Raw genomic sequence first — 27,774 nt, forward strand, 5'->3', positions numbered from 1 at the left:
ATTAGTATGTTGAATAGAAGTAATAAGAGGGAACATATAGTTGGATCCTGTGTTTTTAATCCATTTAGCTAATCTGTGTCTTGACTGGGGAGTTGAATCAATTCAGAGTAGTTACTGATAGGACTATTGTTCAGTTGCTCAGTCATGTCCGACTCTTTGTGACCCCATGGACTGCAGCACGCCAGGCCACCCTGTCCCTCACTATCTCCTGGAGTTTGCCCAAGTTCATGTCCATTGACTTGGTAATGCCATCCATCCATGGCTATAGGACTATAGCCATCTGAAAATAGTTTTGACCAAGATCCTCTGATAGGATCTTAGGGAACTCCTTTGTGTTCTGGGACTTAGTAAGTGTCCCTAGCCTACACTCTGAGAACTGTGGCTCTAAAGTATTTCAATCAGCATGTTTGTGTTGACAAGATGTTTATGGCTTCACACACACACACACACACACAGACCAAAAAACCACCCCAAATCTCCCAAACTAAACCTGTTTCCAAGGAAAAGTATATAATATATTCAACTAATCACTTTTGGAGCCCAGGACATCACAGGTGTTAAAGGCATACCCAATGCCAAAGAAAGCTCAAACTACTGCACAATTGCACTCATCTCACATGCTAGTAAAGTAATGCTCAAGATTCTCCAAGCCAGGCTTCACCATTATGTGAACCGTGAACTTCCTGATGTTCAAGCTGGTTTTAGAAAAGGCAGAGGAACCAGAGATACCTTTTCTTCTTCGTTCTCAAAGAGCATCTCGATGCAAAGTTCTTGTGTAGCTGCACAAAACAAATGCTCTGGAACACAGGGCACAATCTGAAGCATTATATGCCTCAAACATTTAATGTCATAAAATACTCATTTGTCTACACTTTTGAAGATGTATCTTTGATCTGCAGTAATAACTCTTTGTAGCAGGACGCTACAAAGGAGACGCTTTGTAATCTTGCAGATTGCTATACAGATCTTCCTTGGCTTATGACGGAGTTAAGTCCCAATAAACCCATCATAAGTTGAAAACATCATAAGCTGAAAATGCATTTAATACATCCAACCTACCAAACCTCACAGCTTAGCCTCACCTACATTAAAGGTGGTCAGAACACTTATATTAGCCTCCAGCTGGGCAAAATAATCTAATAGCGAGTCTGTTTTATAATAAAGTGTTGACTGTCTCATTTAATTTAGTGAACACGGTACTGAAAGTGAAAAACAGTGTTTCTAAGATATCAGTTGTTCACCTTACTGATTGTGCACCACGTGAGTATCTGACCGCACGTGCTGCCCAGGAAGAGATAAAAATTTGAAGTACAGTTTCTAATGAATATGTATCGCTTCACACCATGGAGCAGTCGTAAAATCATTAAGTCCAGACATTTGTACTTAGTGAAATATTTATTGAATGCCTTCTACATGTGAGGCACTATGTGAACCAATTTCACACAATTTTTTTAAAAAGCCATTAACTGCACTCACTTTACCCTTTTGTAACGAAATAAGAGGTACTTCCTTTGTTTCTTAAGCATAAAAACCTTGTTAATTCACTCACTTCCTCAACTTCATGTTGTAGAGATGCCAAATATAATAACTCGTTTCTCAAAGAAGCTAACAATGCAATTCTATTGCAGGGACATAAAAAAGGGAAAACCCGCAACTATGGCTTATTTACAACTGGAAGAAGAAATGAAGTTGTCAACAGAGGAAACTTACACTGAAACGAAAGTGACTTTCTGTGTACCCCAAGAAGCAGACCGGCACCAAGAGGTGGAAGCTAGTAACAGGTATGCAGGTGTCGCTCAGAACAGAGCCTGGTCTCAGCAGTGAGGGCCGGCGCGAGCGCGGACAGGGCGCTCTCAGGCCCGGGTGGGGAAGCTGGACTCCGAGCCCCTCTGCCGGACCTGCCCGCCGGCTCCGCCAGGAAGTCGGCCCCGCACGGGGGCACGCGAGCGCGGAGCACGCGATCTCGCGGGACGCAAGCCGCCCTGCCCGAGAGGGACGCGTCCGCAGAGGACACGGCAGGGCCGGAGGCGCCCCCGGCCCGGCGGCGAGCGAGCGAGCAAGCGGGCGGACGAACCCCGAGGGAGCGCCCGCAGCCCCTGCCCGCCGGCCCGCAGCCCTGACCCCGCGACCCCGCGTCGACGTCGGCGGCCGCGACGGCTCGGCGGGAGCGCGCGAGCCCGAGGAATCTCGCGATTGGCCGGTCGGGCGCCCGCTCCCAAAATGCACCGCATGGCGCGTCATTGAAGAGAGACCATGATGGCGGCGGCGCTGGGGCCCCCAGAAGTGATCGCTCAGCTGGAGAACGCGGCCAAAGTTCTGATGGTGAGTGCTCGCGCCCCCGCGCCCCGCGCCCGCGGTCTCTGGCGGCGCTGCCGTGCTCGGCCTTGGCCCCCGCCGGACTGGCGACCGGCTGGGGCCTCCCGGGAGCCCAGAGCTGGAGCAGGCGGCGGTGGCGTGGCGCAGGACTCTCCTCCGCCTGCGCTCCTGTCTCTGCGCCCCTGGCCGGACTGTCCGCTCCCTGGCTGTGCGGCGCCCCAGCCGCTCCACCGAGTGGGGCCGGAGAAATGCTTCGTGAGCCCCGGCCCTCCGCTTGGGGTCGGGGGGAGGCGGGCGCTAGGTCGGGGCTGTGCGCGCCGCTGGGGAGCGGGTGCCGATGGAGGGCTGGCATGGCCCGGGTGCCGTCTGCAGCTGTGGTTCCGCTCGTGCCTTTGGGTCCCCGAGCGCTTTCTCCCACCTGCGACCGCGGCTGGGCAGCCGCAGCCGCCCGCACAAGGAAGGAACGGCGGGAGGGAGGGAGGGAAATCCTAGGACCAAGGTCATTGGGACAGAACTTTGTCTGGGACCGAGCTTCGTGCGGGTCGTGCGTTGTGGAGAGTTGGGTGTGCAGCTCTCCTGGACTTTTTCCTGCTGCAGTACAATGAACAGAACAATTTAGTCAGTAGGTTATTACCTACTCGAGAAGGTGAGGCCGAGTCAAAGAGTAAGGCATTCCACTTAGAGTAGAAGCAAGGATAAACCATGTTTAGTTACTCAGTAAACTATTTGCTGGCTCAGTTTTGTTTTTGTAAACCACGACTTCCGTGTTTGTAGATTTCTTTGGAAGTTAGAGACTTGATTCCTTGAATTGACAAATAGCCTTCCTAAGAATTGGATGCAGCAATCTTCGGTACCTTTTTGCACCTTTTACCCCCTTTTGGTTCGGTGTTCGGGTTACATCACATTTTAAGACATTTGAACTAATTCTCATATAGTTTTTAGTTCCTTTTATCAAGTTTTGTTTTCACACCCAAGACCAGATAGCTTATGAAATTTAGCTTATGAAGCTGAGAAGTTTAATTAAAGCAGGGTTTACTTGCCGCAATATGAACGAAGTTAGGTGAATCGTTTTTATCACAAAAAGTGACTTAGGGAACGTTTTCAGACTCTTGCAACTTAAGTCCAGGAAAAAACTAGCTATTATTCCCCTTAAATACCATGTTCTTAAAATTTCTGACTTAGAGCGTTTCCTGAGATATCTGGAAATTTTCTATAAGGTAAAGGCCTCGTTTTCATTAGACTTTAGAAGGAGTATGTGACCCCCCCCCCAACACTGCTTTAGTTCTCATGGAGATTAATATAAAATAGTTGTCCTTCATTGTTGATCTTAGTACTGGTTAGTATTTGTGCTTGGTAGGACCTTTTCTCTTCCCTGCAAAGCTATTCTTATCACCTGTAAGGCAGTAGGGGAGAAGAGTCTAGTAAATACTAGTAACTGAGTGCATATCACCCTCCAGACACTGTGCTTGATGCTTTACATACTTTGTTAATCCTTGCAACCCCTTTACAAGGTTGAGAGAGAGCTTAAGTGGCCAGGTTACATAATTACTTAGTGGCTGAATTAGGTGTACAATTCCCATCTGTGGCGCTAAAGCTGGGTCTCTTTCTGCTCTGCCTCACCACCTCTCCTGTGTGTTGTATTGGATTCTGTTTACATACTTGAAATCTTTCCAGAGAAGAGTATTGAAAAAAGTGTTATTAAAATAGAAAATTTCTTTTTGGAAAGTTCACTTACTGTTTGATAGTGTGGATGCTTAAGAGAGACTGCATGGTTTCCCAGATGGAAGCTGCAGTCCATCTTAAGAGTGACAATTGACATTTTACCCACTGCTTACTGTGTGTGAGGCACTATGCCAACCACTTCACATGTATTACCTTATTTGATCATCAGTAACTGTGAGGTAGTTACTACTTTCATTTTCATTTTATGGACTAAGGGACTGAAATATGTAGATGTTAAGTAATTTACCTAAATTTTCAAAGAAAGTGGTAGAGAGTGGGAAATCCAACGCAGGTTCATCTGTTACCAACCCGTGGTTTTTAGCCTTTGGGGTAGTGGGAATAGAAAGCAGGTGAAATAATTATTTGGGGTTACCTGGCATGCTGAAGTCCATGGGGTCACAAAGAGTTGGACACAATTGAGCAACTTAACTGAAGATTGTCAAACCTCTTTCAGTTACTTACTGTTCAGTTCAGTCGGGTCTGACTCTGCGACCCATGAACTGCAGCACACCAGGCCTCCCTTGTCCAATGCCAACTCTCAGAGCCTACCCAAACTCATGTCCATTGAGTTGGTGATGCCATCCAACCATCTCATCCTCTGTCGTCCCCTTCTCCTGCCCTCAATCTTTCCCAGCATCAGGGTCTTTTCAAATGAGTCAGCTCTTCTTATCAGGTGGCCAATGTATTGGAGTTTCAGCTTCAGCATCAGTCCTTCCAGTGTTCAGGAGATAAGTCCTGAACACCCAGGACTTACCTCCTTCAGGATGGACTGGTTGGATCTCCTTGCAGTCCAAGGGACTCTCAAGAGTCTTCTCCAACACCACAGTTCAGAAGCATCAATTCTTCGGTGCTCAGCTTTCTTTATAGTCCAACTCTCACATCCATACATGACTACTGGAAAAACCATAGCCTTGACTAGATGGACCTTTGTTGACAAAGTAACGTCTCTGCTTTTTAATATGCTGTCTAGGTTGATCATAACTTTCCTTCCAAGGAGTAAGCGTCTTTTTAATTTCATGGCTGCAGTCACCATCTGCAGTAATTTTGGAGCCCAGAAAAATAAAGTCAGCCACTGTTTCCACTGTTTTCCCATCTATTTGCCATGAAGTGATGGGACCGGATGCCATGATCTTAGTTTTCTGAATGTTAAGCTTTAAGCCAACTTTTTCACTCTCCTCTTTCACTTTCATCAAGAGGCTCTTTAGTTCTTCTTCACTTTCTGCCGTAAGGATGGTATCATCTGCATATCTGAGGTTATTGATATTTCTCCCGGCAGTCTTGATTCCAGCTTGTGCTTCTGCCAGCCCAGCGTTTCACATGATGTACTCTGCATAGAAGTTAAATAAGCAGGGTGACCGTATACAGCCTTGACATACTCCTTTTCCTATTTGGAACCAGTCTGTTGTTCCATGTCCAGTTCTAACTGTTGCTTCCTGACCTGCATATAGGTTTCTCGAGAGGCAAGTCAGGTGGTCTGGTATTCCCATTTCTGTCAGAATTTTCCACAGTTTATTGTGATTGTCCTTAATGAGTGTGTGCAGTGATAATATAAATTTGTTTTAAAACTGAAATAGATTTTAATGAATCTAAATGCAACTTTAATGAGAGGGGTTCATGAATGGTTTTCATGGTTTTTATTGTGGAATTTGGTTAACATTTTAAAAGCATTGGCTAAAATGTAGTGCTGTAGAACAGTTCTTTCCATTTTATTTGATTCTCTTTTTTTGGCTGCTGTGGGACTTCGTTGTTGGGTGTGGGCTTACTCCCTAGTTGTAGTGAACTGGCGGTTTCTCCTGTGGAGCATGGGCCCTAGGGCACAAGCTCAGAAGTTGTGGAGCACGGTCTTAGTTGCTCCACAGCATGTGGTATCCTCTGGGATCAGGGGTTGAACCCGTGTCTCCTGCATTGCCAGGCAGGTTCTCAACTCTGGACCACCAGGGAAGTCCACCATTTTATTTGATTCTTTTTGTGTGTGTGTGTGTGTGTGTGTGTGTACGCGCTTTATTTGTTAAAATACCATTAGATTAATTCTCAGAACAAGAGCAAAGATCATCCCTTGCAGAAACTTAGGAACTATGTATAGCATTTTACAGAACAGAAGACAACACTTTAGCTGAAGCCTGCCTGTTTCCTGAGTGGACTCAGCAAAGAAAAGGAAGTCAGGCAGGGAAGGGAAGGGAAGGTGCCATCTGAATCAAACTTCAGCCGCCATCAGGGCAAGTCTTGTGATGGTCACAGATTGGAGACTGTTTTTGAAGGGGTCTAGTACAGCACAGGGGTTCCATGTGTCTTCACAGGCTAGACCCCAGGCTGAGGTGCCATTAGGTCAGTGTCACTCAGATTTCTGGCCAGCCAAACTCCAGCAGCAAAGAGTCCCAAATTGAGAATCAGGTTCCTCCGGAAGTCATTCCTGTCGGTGGCGAAGCGGTAGACACCCGGAAGCCAGTCCCCCACGTTGTCTGGAATTTTGGGAGCTTCATTTGCTGAGCCCGCAGCGGTCACCCCGGCCCCACTGGAAGCCATAGCAGCACCTCTGCGCTCCGTAGGAACACTTCATTTTATTTGATTCTTAAATCAGCCCTGTGAAGTGGATGGGAGAAGAGTTATTCTTAAACTTTGTAAATGAGAAAATCCGAGGTTCAGAGATGGTAACTGGTGTGCCCATGGTCACACAGATGATTTGGCTCTGGAATTCAGTCTCTGGCCATTCACTCATTCTACACAGTGTCTTCAGTACACGTGTGCTAGGCATGATGTTGTACATGGTGAGAAAACAGGAGAATAGAGACCTTAAAAAAAAAATATTTATTTGGCTTCACCATGTCTTAGTTGTAGACTGTGGGATCTAGTTCTCCCACCAGGATTGAACCCTCAGCCCCTGCAGTGGAAATGCTGTCTTAACCACTAAACTGCCAGGGAAGTCCCAAATTCAAGTTTTGCTTTTTGGAACTTTCTGGGATTTTGTCCTAAATATTTTTGATCTGTAGCTGAATCTGTGGATACAGAGGACTGAAAGTACTTATTTACAAGTATAAGTTGCAGTATGTTTAGAGCTGATGATTCTTGCAGAATGTTTTTTCTTAAAAGATTTAAGTCTTGACAGAGTTCCTGCCATTAGGTTCAGTCTGAAGCATTTCACATCTGTCAGGTACCTTAGGGACAGGACCAGCAGGCTGGTGGGGCCCTTCTGCTGCTGCCGCTTGGACCCAGCTCCCACTCCAGCTGCCTTGGCCGGGTGCCCAGGCCTCCTAGAGGCATGTTCATGAGTGCCTGTCCTCACTGCTCCTGTGCACTCTCATTGTCCTGTTGGAGTTCAAATACAGGTTCAAGAATAAAATGGTTAAGAATTTGAGGATGGCCACCACAGAGTGTCACATTAAGGTCAAGGCCCTTTGGAGAGAGCTGGGCCTGATGCTACCACCCTGGTCACACACTCGGGAAGCTGGCCTGGGGCTCTGTAGACCGGCACCTCTCCATCACATTGGATTAGCTCCCTCCTCCCTGAGCCTCCCAAGCAGGTGCGCCCCTGGCTTGCAACAGCCTTCTCCCATTTGTATCTAGTGGCTGTTTGGCATTTCAGATCTCAGTGTAGTTGTTTACTTTGGCAGAAACAAGTCTGAGCACTCTGGACTAGACTAAATGCTCATTTCATATCACCGTTTGCTTTAGTAACATTGATGACACCTCCAGTTTTATGGCTACTTGTGGATTATGTGATTGACTCCTCTGCTGGATTGTGAGCTCCTGGGAAACACAGATTCTGTTTGTTTTTGCTTATCATTGACTGACTTGTGTCTGAAGCATCTAGCACATTGCCTAGCACAGAGTAGACGTTTGATTGTAATTTGTGGATGGAAGTATGTTGTAGGGGAGGGTTCCAAACAGAGTACCTGGGTTTGAAGTTTCACTATGTTTTCTCTTTGTAAGACTCTGGTTAAGTTTCTGTCTTTCCAGTTTCCGAGGACCCGTCTCCCATCGCTTTTCTCTGAATCAGCACAGCAGCTCTCTCCATCCTTCCATCTCCCATCCCGTCCTTGGTCCTGTCTGAGAGCCTTTTGTTCCTGCTCCCTCTGCCTGAAACACTTTTCCTCACTCTTACCTGATCCTTCAGGTGTCAGGAATGCCCTCCTTAGCTTCCCAGAAAGGTGAGACTCACCTGTCCTGAACTTAGATACATCTGCACCACCTGGGATTTTACATTTGTTTGTGTGATTAATGAACGAATGTTGGTCTCACTGGCTGGATGCTAATATGTATTAGCTCAGGAACCTCGTTTGCACTTAATATTTGCTCAGTAATATTTGTTGAAGGAAGGGAATGAGTAGGTGGGGAGGGGAGATGGACCCAGGGGGATAGGCAGGGTGGGTGATATAAGGTCGCCCTGCAGTATTCCGTGCCAGTTCTGTGGTTTCTCTGGGTGACAGCAGTGTGAAGATCAGCCTGAGAGAAGCAAGAGGTTAAGTCCAAAGACCAGTTAGGAGGCTTTCGACGTTGTTCTACAAAGAGAGGATGAGACTCTGCACAAAGCTAGGGTGGAAGAGGGATGTGTTAATACTCTTCCAAAAAATTTTTAATGCCAAGATTACTCTTTTGGTAAAAGAGAGTGCATGTGTATTTGAGGGAAGCTGGGGAGCTTGAACAGCTTGTATAAGCTAAGAATTTCTGAGTTTTTATCTTAGTAGAAATTTTATTTTAGTCCATATATATAAGTATATAAGTATATATATATATATACTTATATATATATTTATTTATATATATATAAATAATATTTATACTTATATATATTTATACATATATACTTATATATATACAGAAATCTTATTTTAGTCCATATATATAAGTATAAAAGTATAAGATATATCTATTTTATGAAATATAGAAATGTCCAAATATAAAATTCTTTGACCCCATTTCTGCTGGTCTATCTATATTTTGTGACTTTGTGGCAGGGATTAGAGAGCTAATTGAAAAACAATAGTAGTATGACAGTGACATAGATAAGATGCTAGAAAATCACCCCATTGCTAGACCAGGCAGCATAAGTAATGACTCTTAGGAACTGAGCAGCAGGAAAACATAGCGGTTCTGGAGCCAAACTGTTTGGATTCTTCTTGGCTCCACCCATGACCAGATGTGTGACACTTGGCAAGTCACTTAACCTCTGTGCCTGTTTCCTCATCTCCAAAATAGGAAAATATATTATTTCCAGGGAGTTAATATATAGATTAAGTGATTTCATTTACTTGAAAAGAAACGTGTTTAATACAGTGCCTGGTACATAGTAAGTGCTCTAGAAGTCATAGCTGTTATTTTGTACATTAATCTGTCAAATAACATTGTGTGAAATCATGTGACTCTAGGTAATCTCATAGGAAGCACTTAGTAAATATTTTCTGAATTAATCAAATTTCTTCAAGTGTCTTCTCTTCAAGTATCCTCTATATCTGCACTCTCCAGTGAGGTAGCCAGTAACCACAGGTGGTTGTTGAGCCCTTGAAAGATGACTGGTGCAAAGGAGGAACTGAGTTTTTTACTTTATTATTATTATTTTTAAGTTTAAACTCCTTTTATTTCAAGAAATAGTGCTTCTAGACGTTCCTGAAGCCAGAATTGTTCTATAAAAGTATCACAGAATATTACACAAGATTTTAAAATACACAATATGCTTCCTAATAGCTTGAAACCTTTTTTACAAAGCATATCATTCATGACCATAAGTATGTTTCATCTGTCATTCAGCCGGTGACACACACATCTGATAAAGAGTTAATTTTAACATATGTACAGAGTCTATGATAAAGACAAAGTTATCAAAGATTCAACTCTAACGTATTAGGTTAGAGTTAGGAAAGAGTTCAACTCTTTCAATTAGGAAAGAGTTCAACTCTTTCTTTAAAAGAGTTTACCTTAAACTCGTAAAGGTAACATAACTTAGCTATGCATTTGATTATCTAAAAATAAAATGAAAATTACCGTTAAGCTAAAAAATACCTTCTTGGGAAGTTGGCTGCTGCTGCTGCTAAGTCGCTTCAGTCGTGTCCGACTCTGTGCGACCCCATAACGGCAGCCCACCAGGCTTCCCTGTCCCTGGGATTCTCCAGGCAAGAACACTGGAGTGGGTTGCCATTTCCTTCTCCAGTGCATGAAAGTGAAAAGTGAAAGTGAAGTCGCTCAATCGTGACTCTAGCGACCCCATGGACTGCAGGGGTCCTACCAGGCTCCTCAGTCCATGGGATTCTCCAGGCAAAAGTACCGGAGTGGGGTGCCATTGCCTTCTCCGAGTTTTTTACTTTAAAACAGTTGTATGGGGGCAGTGGCTACCATTTTGGGCAGCTCCGGTGTAAAGTGTGACTGTATCTCTTTGGTTTCATCTTCTGCTCTGTAAATACTTCTGCTCTTTTGTGACCCCTGCCAGGCTCCTCTGTCCATGGTGTTTCCCAGGCAAGAGTACTGGAGTGGGCTGCCATTTCCTCCTCCAGGGGATCTTCCCCACCCAGGAATTGAACCCATGTCTCCTGTATTGGCAGGTGGATTCTTTACCACTGAGCCACCTGGGAAGCCATCTTTAATTTGTTTTAGATTATTATTCTGATTCTTTTTCTTGCTGTAGAATCATTTTATGAACTGTATCAAGCAGATTTTCTTACACAGACATCATAGGAGAGAAGACACTGTCACATATCCTTTTAGCAAAACATGTTGGTTCAGGTTCTTGTGACAGAATATTGTGTAATGAAGTAGTTCTGTGTAATGGATGAGGATTCTGAATTGCCTTTTCGTCCTTGGAGGTATGTTCGCTCATTGGTTCTTGAGTCTGAGAAAATCCACCTGGGGCAGGGTTTTTCAGCCTGTCCCTCCTGGTGTTTCGGGCTGGGCTGTGCACTGTAGACCTGTAGCAGCATCCCTGCCTTTTCTACACTTGTTGCCAGCAGCACCCCCTCCCAGTTGTGGCAACCAGAAGTGTCTCCAGACATTGCTAGCCGCCCCTTGGGGCACACAGTGGCCCTAGCTGAGAACAACTGATTTTGAGTATCACCATCTCAAGACAAGGGCTGAGATTACACTTATACGATCAGTTTTATCATCATTAGTGGAGTTGTTCCTTAGAACTCTCTGCTGTGATAGGAATGTTCTGTGTGGTCCAGTGTGGTAGCCACCAGCCACATGGGGTGTTAAGTTAAGCACTTGAAATGTGGCTAGTGCAGCCAGGGAACTGAATTTTCTGTTTCATCTATTTTTAAAATTATTTTTAACTGGAGGATAATTGTTTTAAAATTTCTGCCCTATATCATCATGGATCAGAGGTATATGTATGTCCCCTTCCTCTTGAAGTTTCATTTAATTTCAGCAAATGTGGCCAGTCACTGCTGTTTCAGACAGTGTGGGCTTAGTATGCTGCTGTATGTCTTTTTGCATTCATCTTCTGATTTATATTTCAGTTGTGAAATGCCTTTCCTTATCAATTTTTTTCTCTTTGTCATTATGGTTAGAAAATGAAAAATTCTTTATTCTCAACACTATTCAATGAAGCTTAAAGATGGTGTTCCCAGGTTTCATTTTGACCTTCTAGAAAGATCATATTATACTCTGAGCAATGTAGTAAAAAAAAATTGAGGATAATGTAATGGTGCTGATTTATTTTTATTTTACTATTGTATTATTTTTCTAGGAGGCTTTAAAATCACTTTTTAAAAAAATTTTGTTATTATTTTAGTTTCTTAGCATAATTTGAAATAATTGATGAGTTCTGATGAAATAATCTTTAGAATGATGAAATAACAAAATTTTTCAAGATATAGAAAAAATATGATCACCAAGATCATCTTCTGTATCTTAGAAAAGAGTCCAGTGGATACATAAATGACTTCAAATTACAGTGAGTTTTATTTTGTTTTTTAAAAATAGAATTTGCCTTTATTCTTTGGAAGACCTCTAAGTAAAAATCATGAAATATCAAGCCTTGCAAATTTAAAACTGCTTTAAAAATAAATCTCCAAAATTGAGTCCAGGGGACCTTGATGGTTTACTGACAGTTCAAAGGGAATAGCTTTTTTGTTTCAACATTAGTTGATGTTTGCTGTAGTTTGTTTTTTTTTTTTTTTAAGATCTTTCTATCAGGTTAAGGAAATCTCCATCCATTCCTACTTTGCTAAAAATTTAGTCATTGATCTTAATTTGTTAAATATGTTTCTGCCTTTTTAAAAAAAAAAAACGATAATGTTGTCCTTCTCCCGCAATATGTCCAGGGCAGGAAGGGAGACCGAAGAACTGGAGAGGACTGTGACTGCACCGGCAAGCAGCCTGTGGGGGCTGTGGCTTTGGTGGGGAGAGGAGGCACTGGGGCCAGGAAGGGGCGAGGAGGCTGCGGGCTTGGTGCCTGTGGGCCAGCTCCTGGGGCTCCCAGGAGGGCAGAGAACTGACCTTCATTTTGTCCTCTAAGACTCTTAATATTTGTGTCTTTCTTCATTCTAAATAAATTTTCATATCTGTGTTCATTTTCTTCTCAATGTATCTAGTCTACCTTTTATTTTGCCCATTGAGTTTTTAAAACATTTTGTTTGTGGTGTATTAACTTACAGTAAAATTCACAAATCTTGGGTGTCCATTTTGAGGAGTTCAGGCAGTTGTGTATATACCCTTGTAACTACCATCCACACAAGGTCTATGTCTATGAATATTCAAGTTTTTCTTACTGCTCCTCAGAATCCTGTTGTCTTGTGCATGTTCATGCTAAGTAGCTTCAGTTGTGTCTGACTCTGTGACCGCATGGACAGTAGCCCTCCAGGCTCCCCTGTCCATGGGATTCTCCAGGCAAGAATACTGGAGTGGGTTTCCATGTCCTTCTCCAGGGGATCTTCCCGACCCAGGGATCAAACCTGTGTCTCAGTCTTCTGCATTGGCAGGCGAGTTCTTTACCATTAGCACCACCTGGGAAGGCTCTGTTGTGTTATCTTCCTTCTTGTATTTTTTAAAAAAATATGGTAAAATATAACATAAATTTTTCCATTTTGAGTACTTTCACATTGTTGTGCAACCATCATCAGTATGTCCAGAATTTTTCATCTTCCCAAAGTGAAACTGGTTCCACTATAAACAGTAACTCCACATTCTCCCCGTCCCCCAGCTCCTGGTACCCACTATTCTACTTTCTTTCTCCATGAATTCAACTATTTTAGGTACTTCATATGTGTGGAATGATAAAATATTTGTCTTTTTGTGGCTGTCTTATTTCACTTAGCATAAGGTTTTTGAGATTCATCCACGTTATGTGCCAGAATTTCATTCTTTTATAAAACTGAGTATATCCCATCCTGTGGATATATTATTTATCCATTCGTCCGTCAGTGGACACTTGGTTGTTTCTCCCTTTTGGCCATTTTGAATAGTGCTGCTATGAAACATTGGTATACAATCTTTCTGAGTCATGCTTTCAGTTCTTTTGAATGTATACCTGGAGGTGGAATGCTGTCTTGTATAGTGTATGTAATTTTTTGAGAAACTGCCGCTGTCTTCCATGGTGGCTCTGTATTGTTTTAACCTGGCACAATTTTACATTCGCTCCAGCAGTGGACAAGGGCTCCAGTTTCTTTACATCCTTGCCAACATTTTCTGTTTTTTTTATTTTTGCTTTGTTGTGTTTCATGAAGTGCTATATCATTGCAATGTTGACATGTTTCCCAGATTAGTGATCTTGAGACTTTATCAAGTGCCTTTTGGCCATTTGTGTATTATCTTCTTTGGAGAAACATGTATTCAAGTTTTTTTGCCCCCCCTCCCCTCCCTTTTTTGGCCATGCTGTGTGGAGTGCAAGATCTTTGTTCCCCAAGCAGGGATCAAACCCGTATAAGGAGCAAGGAGTGTTAACCACTGGACGGACAGAGAGGTCCCTTCCTTTGCCCATTTTAAAATTGTTTTTTATTTTTAGCTGATGTTGTAACAGTTCTTTATAGATTCTGGCTATTAATCCCTTATAGATATGTGACTTGTAATATTCAATAATTTTCTCAATTTCTCCCATTCTCTGAATTGCCATTATCTCCGTTAATATCATTTGATGTACAAAGGTTTTTATTTTTTATGACATCTGCTTCATACGTTTTAAATTTTTATTTCAAACATTTTATATTACATTTCTGGCATTTCCAGTATCTGTGAGTGTTGCTAGTTTGATCCTTTGATTTGCTGTTCTGCAAACTTAGGGAGGCTTGTGTCTTCATATGTTTAGAATTCCAGTATCAGCTCTGGAAGTGTTTATGGTAAGCTCCAAAGCTGGTATTCAGTGTGTTACTCTAATGGCTGAGCACAGGACTACTTCATGTTTCTTAGGTAAAAGTTTCTGGACCTCGTGGGTCCTGTTGAAATGGAACAAGAAACCTGTCTGTGGACCTGCTTCTGGTTGTCAGCTGTCTGGAGTCATTTTCCCTCCTTCATCCACCACTGGGGGCCAGACTGGCAAGCTTCTCCCTCTTTTCCTTCCTCCTCCTCCCCATTTATTTTTTAAAGTTTACCCTTGTCCGGAGGATGCTAGCTTTCTGTGGAGTGTGTCCCTGTCTCAGGAGGGCCCTGGCTGTCTCTCCTGTCTGCTACACCTTGGGCAGCTATCCAGATGGAGCTTGAGGTCACTCAGGGTTCGTACGTGTCTCCAGGGTGGATCCATGAGAACATGCTGTCATGTCATCTTTGGATCCCTGCTTTTGCTTCCTTTCTCACTTCTGAGGATTCCTTGATTTCCTGTAAGCGCAGCAGTATATTACAATTTTAAAGAAATGTTTTATTCACTATTTTAATTTGGTTTTAGCAAAAGAGTTGTTCAAGGTATCTGGTCATCATTACTATCAGGATTGAATGCCCACTCATTTAAAAAAAGGACATGTTAAATAAGTGGGAAAGCACATAGAACAATATAAATCATACCCCTGTACCTGTCTCCTTGGGTAACATGTTAACAGCCATTTTGCTTACAGTCTTAAAAAAATCACAGATGTGATTCAGGCCCCTTTGGATTTCCTTGAGATACCATTCTTCAGACCCTGCTTCTTCATCCACAAAGATAACCACGATTTTAAAGTTGTTTCCTTTCCGTGTTTGTACATTTTGCCTACAAAGGTAAATAATATAGTATATTGAGTTAAAATTGTTTTTACATAAATGATATATTGTATATGTCTCATCATTTGCTTCTTCAGAATAACTTTCAGAGTTTATCTCCTTGGTAAACATAGCTCTTACAAACCATTCTATTGGTGGTACTGTATGTATTCCCCATTGGTGGGAATGTCATTGTTGTTAATAAATAGTCCTATAGGAATGTCTCAGTGTAGGGGAGAGGTTCTCTAGGAATAAATGCCTAGAAGTGGACTGGTGCACACCTTGCTGTTCTTAAGAACTTACTCTACAGAATTGTGAATTTCAAGTGAATGGCCCATTTTAGATTACCAGCAGTTTATAACTGTCTGCTGTACCCTGAGCTCTCCAGGCTCTTGTTTTTGTACTAGACTTCTGTCAACCATTCAGAGACAGCTCATTGTTTCACCATGCATTTCTGAGGTTCCCATTGAGATTGAGTACGTCCCCTTGTTTATTGAGCAGTTTTCCTTCTACTCTGTGAGTTGTCTGTCCATTGGCTATTTTTCTGCTGAGATTGGATTTGGCCGCATGTAACAGGAAGCACCAATGACAGTGCCTGAGCTCTGGAACTGAAGAGGAGGAGCTGCCGGTCATGCTCCGTGTTGTCCTTTCTTTTGTGGGGTTTTTATGATTAATCCTTTGTTAATTACATGCAGTGCAGTTATTGTCTTCTAATCATCTTTTACTTATGGTTAATGTTTAGGAAGTTATTTTAATATAATTGAATTGTTTTAAAAAATTGTGCCTTTTATTTATTTAAAAAGTCTTGCCTTACCCTGGTATTTTCCTGTGTCTTGTTAAAAGTTTTTTTAAAGTTTTGCTTTTCATTTTTCACCTAGAATTTAGTACTATGTGTATAAATGGGTAGAGAGCTAATCTTACATTTTTGCTTATAAATAGCCAACGTTCTAGTGCCTTTTATTGTAAAGTTTAGTCTTCACTAATTTGTTACATCTCATGAGTTTCTGGGAATTCTCTCTATTCCATTGTTTGTTTTTTCCTGCTCTTTTACTGTGTTTTAAATTATTATTATGCCTTAAGTGTTGGAGGTGGAAACAGTGTCAGACTTTATTTTTTGGGGCTCCAAAATCACTGCAGATGGTGACTGCAGCCATGAAATTAAAAGACGCTTACTCCTTGGAAGGAAAGTTATGACCAACCTAGACAGCATATTCAAAAGCAGAGACATTACTTTGCCAACAAAGGTCCATCTAGTCAAGGCCATGGTTTTTCCAATGGTCATGTATGGATGTGAGAGTTGGATTTGAAGAAAGCTGAGCACCGAAAAATTGATGCTTTTGAACTGTGGTGTTGGAGAAGACTCTTGAGAGTCCCTTGGATTGCAAGGAGATCCAACCAGTCCATTCTAAAGGAAGTTGGTCCTGGGTGTTCTTTGGAAGGACTGATAAACTCCAATACTTTGGCCACCTCCTGGGAAGAGTTGACTCATTGGAAAGACTCTGATGCTGAGAGGGATTGGGGGCAGGAGGAGAAGGGGACGACAGAGGATGAGATGGCTGGATGGTATCACTGACCAGATGGACGTGAGTCTGAGTGAACTCCGGGAGTTGGTGATGGACAGGGAGGCCTGGCGTGCTGCAATTCATGGGGTCACAAAGAGTCGGACACGACTGAGCAACTGAACTGAACTGAAGGGTTGACACTTAAATTATTATTTTAAGTATTTATATGTGGTTGGATACGACTCCCTTCTTATCATTCTTTTTCTGCATGTTTTTAAATGGCTATTTTTTTGAGCCTCAAGTGTGATTTACTTTTTGTCTGAGGTGTAATTGACATTTAACACTATGTTAGTTTCAGGGATTTCCCTGGCAGTCCAGTGGTTAAGACTCTGTGCTTCTAGTGCATCGGGTGAGGGTTTGATCCCTGGTCAGGAACTAAGATGCTGCATGTCACGAGGCCAAAGACAAAACAAACAAAAAATAGCCAAAAAAACCCCACCCAAGTTATATTAGTTTCAAATGTATGACATAATGATTTGTATATATTGATAAATGACCACCATAATAAGTCTGGTTGACATCCATCGCCAAATATTTTTATAATTTGTGTGTGTGTGTGATGAGAACTTTTAAGATCTGTTCTCTCAGCAATATTCAGATAAGCAGTTCAGTATAATTAATTGTGGGCTTCCCAGGTGGCTCAGCGGTAAAGAATCTCCTACTAATGCAGGAGACCTGGGCATGATCCCTGGGTCGGGAAGATCCCTTGGAGAAGGAAATGGCAATCCACTCCAGTATTCCTGTTTGAGAAATCCCATGGAATAGGAGCCTGGCGGCTGCAGACTTTAGAATTACAGAGTCACACTGGCTTAGTGACTAAACAGCCAACAGAACGGTTGTTGGAGTCTCCAGGCAGTGCTTTACACCCCCAGGGCTTAGTTGTTTTGGAACTGAAAGTTTGTACCTTTTAACCACTTTCATTCATTTTGACCACTCCCCGCTTCTGCTTCTGATAGCCACCAATTTCTGTTTTCTGTATCTTATGCTTAGGGTTTTGCATTTTGTTCTTGTTTTTTGTTCCACGTGTAAGTGAGACCATAACGTATTTGCTTTTCTCTGTCTGACTTATTTCATTTAGCATAAGTCTCTAAAGCTCCCCTTTTCCAAATTATTTTGACTGTTTGTCTTTTCTTCGATGTGTCTGGGTCACCTTGTCATATTCTGAGATAATACAATTCCAGTTTAAGTCTCAAAAAGGTTTAATTACTGTAGGTTGATTTTGGGAGATCCATAAGCATGTTTTTAACCACAGTTCTCTTAGCAATTATAAGGTGTATTCCTTAGCATCATTAGATGGGGGGACCAGAGAGGGGTCCTTGTCCAAGGCTTCCCAACTGCTGTGCTGCACAGATAAATAATTAGAAACCAGGTCTTTCTGATGGCTGTAAGGGATTTTTAAGAGAGTTGACCTGTTGTAAGCAGAAAGACTATATCCCTGTCTACCTGTCTAGTGAAACTGTGCTGCCTGCTCCACACTCAGAAAGTGTCAGTGCTGTTCCCACCTCTCCCTTGTGCATGGGCTTGGCTCTCGGAATTTAGAGATGAGTGAAAGGAGGGCTCTGGTGTCACAGAAACAGTAGAGAAAGGAAAGAGGGCAGCGAATACCTGCAGTACCTTGTGATGAGTCGGGTGATGGAGGCTTCCCACGTGTGGGTACTGGGGGCTCACACGTGTTGGTGGTGCCAGGTCGGGTAGAGACGTCTCTTGTGCTCCATCTAGGGGAAGGTCAGGAGAGGCTGGTAAAGAGGGACGGGACTGAAGCAGCTGTGAAGGGTGACCTTCTGAAGAGGAGGGCGTTCTAGGTCAGAGCTGCCTGGGGGTCTTGGGGAGATGCGTGTGTTTGGTTTTGACTCCCAGCCTATTGAATCTTCCGGCACTGGGGATTTTTTTTTTTTTTTTTAAGACAAAGCAGTTTCTCACGACTTTATAATAACTTGTTATTTGGAAACCGTTAAAAACTCATTTTCAAGGAGAAAGAATTTGAAAGTTTAGTTTTGAGAAATTAAAGTGAATACCATCTTGTACCTTAACATATTGACTTGATGATTTTATTGTTTGTGTGATAATGTTCAACCAGGTGGTTAATATAAGCTTTTAGTTTATACTTCATCATTTGAACTTAAAAATGGAATTCATTTTTTATGTTATATTAAAATTGTATTCAGACTTGTATCTTGTTAAGTGTATGATATTAGGCTGTCCCGGGATCATTAACTTTGGGAGCTGTTTTGTTTGTAGAACTTGTATTCGTAAACAGTATAGCAGGTGGTGGTAGTGTTCAGCATGCTGTGTATTCAGGTCATAGTCAGCAGATGAAGGGTCTTGTGAAAGCACAGTGAACTCCTTGAATTAGGGAAAATGGTGGAATGAAGAATTTGCAAATGAAAAAAATTTATGTTTAGCATAGTTAGCTGTTCACAATATTTTATTAATAAAGCTTTTAAAAATATTCAAGGGGACTTCCCTGATGGTTCAGTGGCTAAGACTCTGTGGTTCCAATTTAGGGGATGCGAGTTTGATCCCTGGTTGAAACTAAGATCCTGCGTGCTGCAACTAAGAGTTCACCTGCTGTAACTGAACATCCTGAGTGCTGCAATTGAAACCTGGTGCAGCCAAAATTAGGGGGAAAAACAAAACAGAACTGAATGTAACACAGTTCTTTTAAAAAGACTGATACATAGATGATTTACAGTGTTGGTTTAGGTGTACAGTATAGTCAGTGTTTTTGTAGATTATACTCCATTGTAGGTTATTACAAGATAAGGGCTGTAATTCCCTTTGCTGTACAGCATAATCCTTGTTCTCTAATTACCATAGTTTTTTAGTGGAAATGTTTTCATTTTTACCTGGAGAGCTGTAGAGGGTGCTATATCATTAGGAATAGTAGTCTGAACTAGCTTTAGCTAATTAGAATTCCTTTAGGCAAGAGAATCAAAGTTAGTTGACTTTTCTTGGATTTTTAAAAACTATTTTAACTGAAAATAGAGTGACTAATGTTGCATAGTTGATAGACTTTATATTGAGTATTGATTTAATGTATCTGGCAAAATGTTTTTCATCTTCCTAGGTCTTTGAATACACTTGAAGTGATTTCCCCAATGTATATTGGTTATAGCAACAGAGGTTTATTTTCTTGCCACCTCCCCCACTCCCCTAATTGAGGAATATGATATTTTAATCTGTATGCTGTACAAGCCAGTCTCTCCTTCTAAGCTTCAGATGGGTCTCAGTGAAGTCAGAGATAACCGAACCGTGGAATGGGAATGTATGTTTTAGGTCAGGCTGGTTCAGAAGATACTGTCTTTGAAAGAAATATTGTTAGAACAAAATGGAACTTGAAGACCTGAGCAGACTATCTTAAAAGATCATTTTTAGAAATCAAGTTTTAGTAACTTTGGATTCAGTTTCACCTGTGCCTATTAGAAGTGATTTGAACTTCATCACTTTAAATGGAATGGTATATTTGGGAATAAAAGATACTATTAGCTATGTTTTTTAAAAAGTTTACCAAAAAATGTAAAATAAGTATCTACCTTTCTAAAATGTTAGGCAACTTGATCGAAACCTTGCCAGGAGTTTCTTCTGTTTTCTTGAAGATGTATTTTAGGTGTTTATTATAATGTTTAATACTGTAGTTCCTAAGCAAGAATTTGTCCTCCTGTTGTCTCCAAAAGTAAAAATATTTTCTCTTGTTGTGGGTAAAAGGATTGCTGTTGTTGAAGCCTCCTTATTAAACAAGTGTGCTCTGTGTTTGTGTTTAACTCTCAAGGCACCACCTTCCATGGTTAACACTGAGCAGCGCCAGCATGCTGAGCATATATTCTTATCATTTAGGAAGTCAAAATCACCGTTTGCAGTTTGCAAGCATATTTTGGGTAAGTGTGTTTACTTTAAAAATACCTAATTTTTCTATCTTGAACTTTAGATGTTTGAATTCATTTAAAAATAAGCAGGTTTGTACAGTTAAATTTTCCATTAGTCACTCCACTGGAGTGACTTTAAAGATATTCCATAAGGCCAGAGAGAAAACTTTGGTTTTGCTTTGGATTTTCCTTCTTTAAGTTTCGCACTCAATAAGTTGTTTTATTATTGGCCATAATATCAAGGCTTATAATGGTGGGAGGAAAATCTAATGTTTTTTCTATTGTTTTCAAGTATGATATCACTTACAGGAAATGCACTGTAATTCATCCCAGTGTTTTAAAGTTAAGATTATTTTTGGAGATTTCTACAGTTTCTTTTAGTTGTTTTTTTCAGTTTTTTAAAAACCATATATAATAGTTTGTACTCAGCTCATGTAGTGAATATTAGTCAGTTCTGTGTGAGTTCTTCATTGTATGTCATAAAATGAAACACTGAGTTTTTTACTCTTGTAAAAAATGTTTTGTTTGTACCTTATATCTGACATACGTAGAGAGTGATCTCTTTCCTTTAAAAGTAATAACAGCAGTTATAACTTGTTCAAAAATGGCATTCTCTTTGCCGCTTAGATATTTTTCAATTATTATAAGAGAGATTTCATTGTTTAGTTATTTTATGACCTGATTTTTGTTGGCTCTTTTTCTTATTTGGAATCATTTTTTGTAATCCCTATTGGGGGCTCTGAAAGGAAGCCTGTTTGAGGTGTCCATGACTACAGAATTGGTTAGTTGAGTGTTAGGAGCTGAAAAATCTACCTTGTGTTCTTGTGCTTTAGGAAGGCTAATCCGCTAGCCCCCAGCACTCTGGGAAATAGCCCACAGTCGGTCTCTGTGCGCAGTGCTTTCCGGGTCAGGGCCTTCAGTGGAAGGGCTGGGCGCCGGGGTACCTGCAGCCCGGAAGCAGCTCAGGAAGTCTCATTGCCCCTCGGAGCCTTTTCCATCTGTGAAATGGGCATAATGATGCCATTTCCTTAAATGGACTTGACCGTGTTAAGTTGTAGTGAGGCGCAGATATAGCAACAAGGGAAAGCACTTGGCGAGAGGTCAGGTGAAGGTCATTGCCACGTGACCACATGTCAGACAGCCTTTGAAAAGCGCTCTGTGCGGAGCTGGCAGCTGTGGTAAAGGCGGCTCTGTCCCCTCCAGGAGTTAGAGCTTAAGTTAGAGAAGCAGTCTAATACTCACCTTTAATTCTAAATGAGGCAGGTTTTTGTTTTTTTTGTTTTTTTTGAGTAGTCAATTTTTATACTTGGTTGAATTTGTTTCTGACACTAAGAAAACTTGTTACCATGTGGAGAATATTTAACTCAGTATTAAATTAAAAGAAGCAAAACTGAAGATCATTAAGAGTTGAAGGGAGCCTTGCTTCTTCATCCTTAGGGCCTTGAAGCTGTCAGTGTCAGTGGAGGGAGAAAAGCTCAGGTGATCCAAGCCTGGCTTTCGAGGTTTCGGCCTAACTGTGTTAGCAGGTCCCCGTGGTGTCTCATCCGACTTCCGGCCATGACTCGGTTATCATTCTGTACTGGCTGGGAAATACCGGCCTCAGTGATAAGTATGTTATTAGAGTGTATTTGTTTACCACTCTTTCCTTTTTAGAGTATGTATATTTTATGAAGAACTATTGCTTTGTCATGACTTGAGCTTGTTTTAGAATACTTTTGTTTTCCTGACAGAAATTTCGAAAGAATAGTATTGCTAGTTCTGGCCACGCTACTGAAAGCATTTTGGGTTTTGAGACATAACTATTTAAAAGTTGGGTGCATGTGTTACAAGCATAATCATTAATGTACTGCAAAGCCCGGTGTTACATTAATGTTGACGTCTGAACTTCACGGAAAGCTTAACTCCTTACCCAGTTGCCACCAGCCCAGAAACGTTAGTTCCTCTGAGAAGACTTCTCACGCACGTGGCAGTCGATCGCAATCCAGGGTTTCACGTTCTTGTTTCGGGATATAGGTCACTTGTGTGGAGTGTCTGGGTGATAGGTTCTGATGAAGGGGAGGCTTTCTCTTGGATGCTTCCTTTTTCTGGCCTTTTAAAATTCTTCTTTCTCTCTTCTTACTTAAGTTTTGTTATTTCTTATTTTTCCTCATTTCTTTCTCGTCTTAAGCTTTTGTTTTCATTGTAGCTTTAATTTCTTTGCTCTTTTCTGTGTGTGTGCACTTGTGTGCATGTTGCATGCTTCTGCGTTTTGTTAGAAGGGCACTTTCTGACTTTTTTGCCTCAGAAGTCTTTGGCACTTAGGAATTTACTAGTTTTGTAGGGTCAGATGTTCCTTCGGGAAACCTGTGCGTTCTGCTCTTGTTGAAGAAATCTCCCCCAGACCTGAGTGGGTCACGCACTTTTGGAGCTCTCCAGGAGAAGATTTCTCTCGTTTTTCATCTCAGAGACATCTGAGAGAGAGCAAATCCGAGCCTTACTACTGTTAGTGTGCGTGTGTCACCATGAGGCTTACGTGGCCTTTGCTTTGGGCAGCAGCCCCAGCGGGGAGGGCAGTGCACTTTCTGGATGCCGGAAGGCAGTGCTGGTGCTCCCGGCCCTCAGTTTCGCTCTCTCTTTAGTCTTCCTGTCTGTGTCTGGTTTCAGATGGCCGACAAGATGCACCTGAATTTTATTTATGTAATTGTTATTGGAGAGAGTTACTGTGGTAGGAAGTAAAAGCTTCCTGCTAAGGTGGCTTAAATTAACTTGTCATTTTTCAGACAGTGTCCTAGTCAGTGGGAAGTCACCCTTGAGAGTGTTAGTGATTCCTGCTGAGCCGGGAGCTCTGCACAGGGACCTTGCAGTTTTGAGCATCTCAGCGGAGAGCAAGACGGAGGCTCCTGTGTGTGCGAAGGCCTCACCTGCTGCCGGCAGGCTTGCAGAGTTCTGGCTGCCGTCTTCTGCATGTTCTGTTAGGTTTAAGTGCAGTTTAGGAAGGCCAACGGCAGTGTTTATGAGAAGGAACTTTTTATTAAGTTAGGAAAACTACTTTTAAATCTGGAATCTGACTTTCTTTCTTTTTTTTTTTTTCAGATTCCTCCTTTCTTAGAGACATTTTCTTACAGGAATAGTAGTACAGAGATCTTCATTTGATACCAAACAGCTACCTAAGGAAAAGAGTTCTCTTGAAAACTTCTGTATGTCATTTATCTGTAATTGTCTCCTTACAGTTGCAAACAAGGGGACAGGGAAGAAAAAGGCTAGACTGTAAGCACAGTTAGACAGGAGCATGTTCAGTGGTCATGAGAAGCAGGAGTGCCTGCCGGGCCTCCTGGCACCTGCTTTCAGGGCAGGCACACATCACCCAACAGACAGGGCCATCCACGCGGGCCTCAGTCTCCTCTGTCTCTCGGTGCGACAGCTTCTTCAGCTGTGACATGCAGGTATCAGATTAGGGGATCTCTGCAGGGTTCTGTTTCTAAAATTCTGTGAGTCCCTACAATATTGCTTCCCTGTTCAAATCCGTGGTTAAGGATTGCAGGTCCTTAAAAACTTTACATTGCAGTGAAAAGTGCAGATAGGCAAATAACCATCGTTTTAAGAAGAGGTTTATAGTAAATGATTTGAATTACTTTTATGAGGCAGTACCGTATTTCTCCTTAGTGAGCTAAATAAATAGCACTGGTTTCTGTTTCAAGTCCTCTTTGACTAAAACACTTTTTTTTTTCCTACTAGAACTTTAAATGCATCTTTTTAGGATAGGTTTACATTTTTGGACACTATTGCTTTATTCCTTGTATTTTAAGTTTTCTAAAATTTTGTGAGTTCTGATTACCATTTCGATTAGAATTCATGTTAAAATGGCATGGACTAATAAAAAAAAAAAGGTCCAGATTGATTCCTCTTACTAGTTTTGATATTTTCAAAACCCCCTCACTGTAGCCTAGTATGATAGGAATTGACGTAGGCATACCTTTCTTTGAACACTTCTATAGAAAATTGTGTCGAGATCACGTGTAATATTTGTAAATGGTCTGCACTTGAAAAGCGGAGAAAATGATGTGCCTGCCCGTGTCTTCATGCTCTTCTGAGAAGTCATTGTAGGTACTGTTCTGTGCCTACAAGTGTCTCTTGGGCCTCAGGCGCTCCTGTGCAGTGATCTTGGCAGAAACCCGGAGTTGGATCAGACTCTGTATGGGTTGCACATGATGGTTATTTTGTAGAGCTTCAGAAAATTTCTACTTTTTCTTGACTTCATTTTGACTGTCTCTCCCTTTTGATGCTGCTGCTTTGGAAACCAATAATAGCGGTGTTGGTGAATAAAAGAAAAAAATAGAAAATTAATGTAAAGCGTTTCTTCAGTATGTTAATTTTCTATTTTTTTTTTTTAACTCTCCTGATTCAGTTTTAGTTCACTGGGTAAAAAAAGAACAGGTAACCATCTCCTTCCTTGTCTAAAAGTTCTGTTTAAAATGAATAAGCGCAGAATGCGCAGGGGAAGATGAGCTGCTGTTTAAAGATGGTGTCTGGTTTCCCCTCAGAAGCGGGTTCAGTGCAGATGCTGTAACTTGCTCATTAAAGCTGGATCTTTCTGAGTGTAGCTTTGGGATTTTACTCAGTTTGATCACTACTGCAATCAGAAAATTCACAAGAACTTCTCACCTTGTGTAAATGTGACCTTTTTATTTTTTAAACATTTTGAGGAAAAGAACCTGAATGTGATTGTGCTCATTTCTGAACTTGCTATTGGAGATGGGCCATCCTGCTCAAAGCTTAATTACGTAACAAACTTGAGATATCTTGACAGCGTGGCTCATCACAGATAGTAATGTTCAGAGGCTCATTTGTCAGATTCTCTGCAGATATAAAGTTCTGTTTTGCACAGGGTGAGAATCTCTTAGAACGTTTTCTGATTGCTTTCTATTTTTATTTTATTTTTGTTAAAGCTGTGTTATTTTTTAGTTCTTCATGCTTTGGAAGTAACAGTTGAAGAGAGGTGAGGAAAGTTTGTGACAATTGTGATCGGTGACTAGCTGCCACCTGCCTGAGGTGTCTTCTGAGAGGAACTAACCTCTTTGTGGTGCTAGAGCAAGGTCACTGGATAAAAAAGGAACAGGTAACCATCTCCTTCCTTGTCTGAAAGTTCTCTTTAAAATTAATAAACGCAGAATGCGCAGGGGAAGGTGGGCTGCTGTTTAAAGATGGTGTCTGGTTTCCTCCCCAGAAACGAGTAAAGTGGACTATGTCCTCTTCCAAGCTGCCACAGCCATCATGGAGGCTGTGGTCCGAGAGTGGATTCTGCTGGAGAAGGCCAGTATTGAGTCCCTGCGCACCTTCCTCCTGACCTACGTCCTGCAGAGGCCTCAGTGAGTACCTGCTCTCAGCTCATCTTTAGGCTGGGTTTTCCTTTGCTTTTCAGTCACTGATGTTTATGGTTAAACTCTGTGTGGGTTCATATCTTAAAAATTTACGTACATGTGATTATAGGTTGTTTTGGAACTTAATGATGGGAGATGTTTTTACTATAAGCTTGTGACGCTGGGTTTCATTTCTTTGAATAGATTGTGCTTGGATGTTAGGGCTTTTTGTTGTTTAGTTCCAGAATTTTATTTATAAATAAAAGTTGATCTTTGACTCGGTCGAAAATCCTTTATACTTGTGCTTCTTTTGGTTCTTGGTGTATATTATAAGACATAGGTGAGTAGCCATGAGGGTTGGGAGAAGTCAGGCACCATTAACATGTACATAGAGACGGCAGTGTTGAGAAGGTTGTAGAGCCGAAAGCACCGCATTCTTTTTAAGTTTCCTGTGGAGAGGGGTCAGGTCTGAGGAATAGGGTGAGAGTGAGTTTTCTTTTTATATTATACACATTGTATTGTTTAAAAATTTTAAAGATTGTGTGAATTCATTGCCTGTATGGTTTAGAAACAAATGAGGAAAACTACTGGCCATACAGGTTTTGGGAGAAATTAATTTACTGTATATCTTTTTTTTTTTTTTTAAGTCCCCTCAATACCAAGTCTCCTAAGGACAGGCATCATACATTGTGTGCAGTTTGTGCAGTTGAACACTTTTTTGCACAGATATTTATTTTCACACTCAATGAAGAACTGTTACATAATGAGAACTGCTGGTGATTAAGGATGCTGGTCTTGGTGACCGAGATGCACACAGCCTAAAAGATATTTCTCCGTGTTCTGTGTGGCTTTGTTCCTGCTCGGTTCACTAGCAGTCTCTGAGTTCACAGTACTTAGCACTCAGTAAAGTGCTAGTAAGTGCTTCATGTAGAAGAATGCACAAGAGAAAAATCCCAAGTGTGACTCAGCCTGTTAGTATCACAGGTTGGAAGGATAACATGTTCCAGGGATGAGCAAAGGTGCTTGTCTCCAAGTGAGGGTGTGGCTTATTTGTTTCAGTTTTAACAGCATAAGGAAAACTCGCTCCTATTACAGACCTTTCTCTTCTCCTTCATGCTGTTTTTCTTCCTTTAAATTTGTTGTTTAATGAACCCTTTTGGATGTTGCTGTCAACTTGCCCTGAAGTCTCTCATATGTCACAGTCCACCCCCTCACGCCATATACACACACAGACGGCCCCCACCCCAACCTGGAGCTGCTCATTTATCACGGGTCTCCACCTCCCTGCCCGTACATGCCCACTCACCCCGCCTTTCAGCTTGGCAGATTTCAGTTGTGTGTGCGTGTCACCTCTTGTGTTATCCAAAATCATCTCACCATAATAATTCCAGTGAGTTCAGGGGCTATTTTAGAGTTGATTGTCGGGTTCCACATGGAAATAGTTCACTTATATATTGTCTCCCACATTTACTTTTTGGGGAAAAAAGTGTTCAGCCAAGTGGAAAGAGGAGTGCTGTGACCACGCCACGTGCCTTTTCCCTAGCAGAGGCTCAGCCAGCGATTCAGTGACTCCCACCCCTAAACCCCGCAGTGCAACTCTCCTTAGATCATCTCAGCGCTCTTGATATAACTCTGTATTTACATTATTCACTATAATTCTGACCTTCCCAGTTGTCTGAATAGTGCTGCTTATATCCCTTTTATCTTTTGTAGGTTACTCTTGGATTCAGGATTTAACCACAGATTATATGTCGTATTTAGTTGTTGTGTCTCGTTTAATCTAAATCAGTTCTGCCTCTTTTGGACTTTCATGTCACAGACGTTTTAATTTTGTAGAATGTGCTGAGTGGATCAGGGTCAAGTTAAAGCTTTTGGTGTGCCACA

At 41.7% G+C, this 27,774-nt stretch overlaps 1 protein-coding gene and 1 pseudogene across 11 annotated transcripts in view; one reads left to right on the forward strand and one right to left on the reverse strand.

The window, feature by feature from the left end:
• The first annotated feature begins 2,184 nt into the window (after window positions 1-2,184).
• The window catches only part of XPO4 (exportin 4), a 92,589-nt gene continuing 66,999 nt past the window's right edge, over window positions 2,185-27,774 (forward strand). The window contains exons 1-4 of one of the 8 annotated variants that reach the window (XM_086329762.1): window positions 2,185-2,322; window positions 20,461-20,566; window positions 25,480-25,649; window positions 25,758-25,899. In XM_086329762.1, coding sequence (XP_086185888.1) covers window positions 25,805-25,899 — 95 coding nt within the window. In that variant the 5' untranslated portion in view covers window positions 2,185-2,322; window positions 20,461-20,566; window positions 25,480-25,649; window positions 25,758-25,804. Of the gene's footprint in view, window positions 2,323-17,487; window positions 17,588-18,474; window positions 18,494-20,460; window positions 20,567-21,974; window positions 22,164-25,479; window positions 25,650-25,757; window positions 25,900-27,774 lie in introns of those variants that run through there. The other 7 variants (XM_086329763.1, XM_086329758.1, XM_086329766.1 and 4 more) reach the window with 7 other exon arrangements.
• On the reverse strand, window positions 6,337-8,067 carry LOC147361687 (mitochondrial import receptor subunit TOM6 homolog pseudogene; annotated as a pseudogene). 3 transcript variants are annotated; one of them, XR_015138207.1, is made up of 2 exons: window positions 7,929-8,067; window positions 6,337-6,618 (listed from the first exon to the last, which is right to left on the reverse strand). The product of XR_015138207.1 is annotated as a mitochondrial import receptor subunit TOM6 homolog pseudogene, transcript variant X2 (transcript). The 3 variants fall into 3 exon arrangements; XR_015138206.1 differs by lacking the exon at window positions 7,929-8,067 and adding an exon at window positions 7,191-7,329; XR_015138208.1 differs by lacking the exon at window positions 6,337-6,618 and adding an exon at window positions 7,205-7,341.

This window comes from Bos grunniens, chromosome 12, assembly GCF_055505025.1.
Source record: "Bos grunniens cultivar Pamir isolate PY7600 chromosome 12, Bosgru_T2T1.0, whole genome shotgun sequence".
Classification (NCBI taxonomy): domain Eukaryota; kingdom Metazoa; phylum Chordata; class Mammalia; order Artiodactyla; family Bovidae; genus Bos; species Bos grunniens.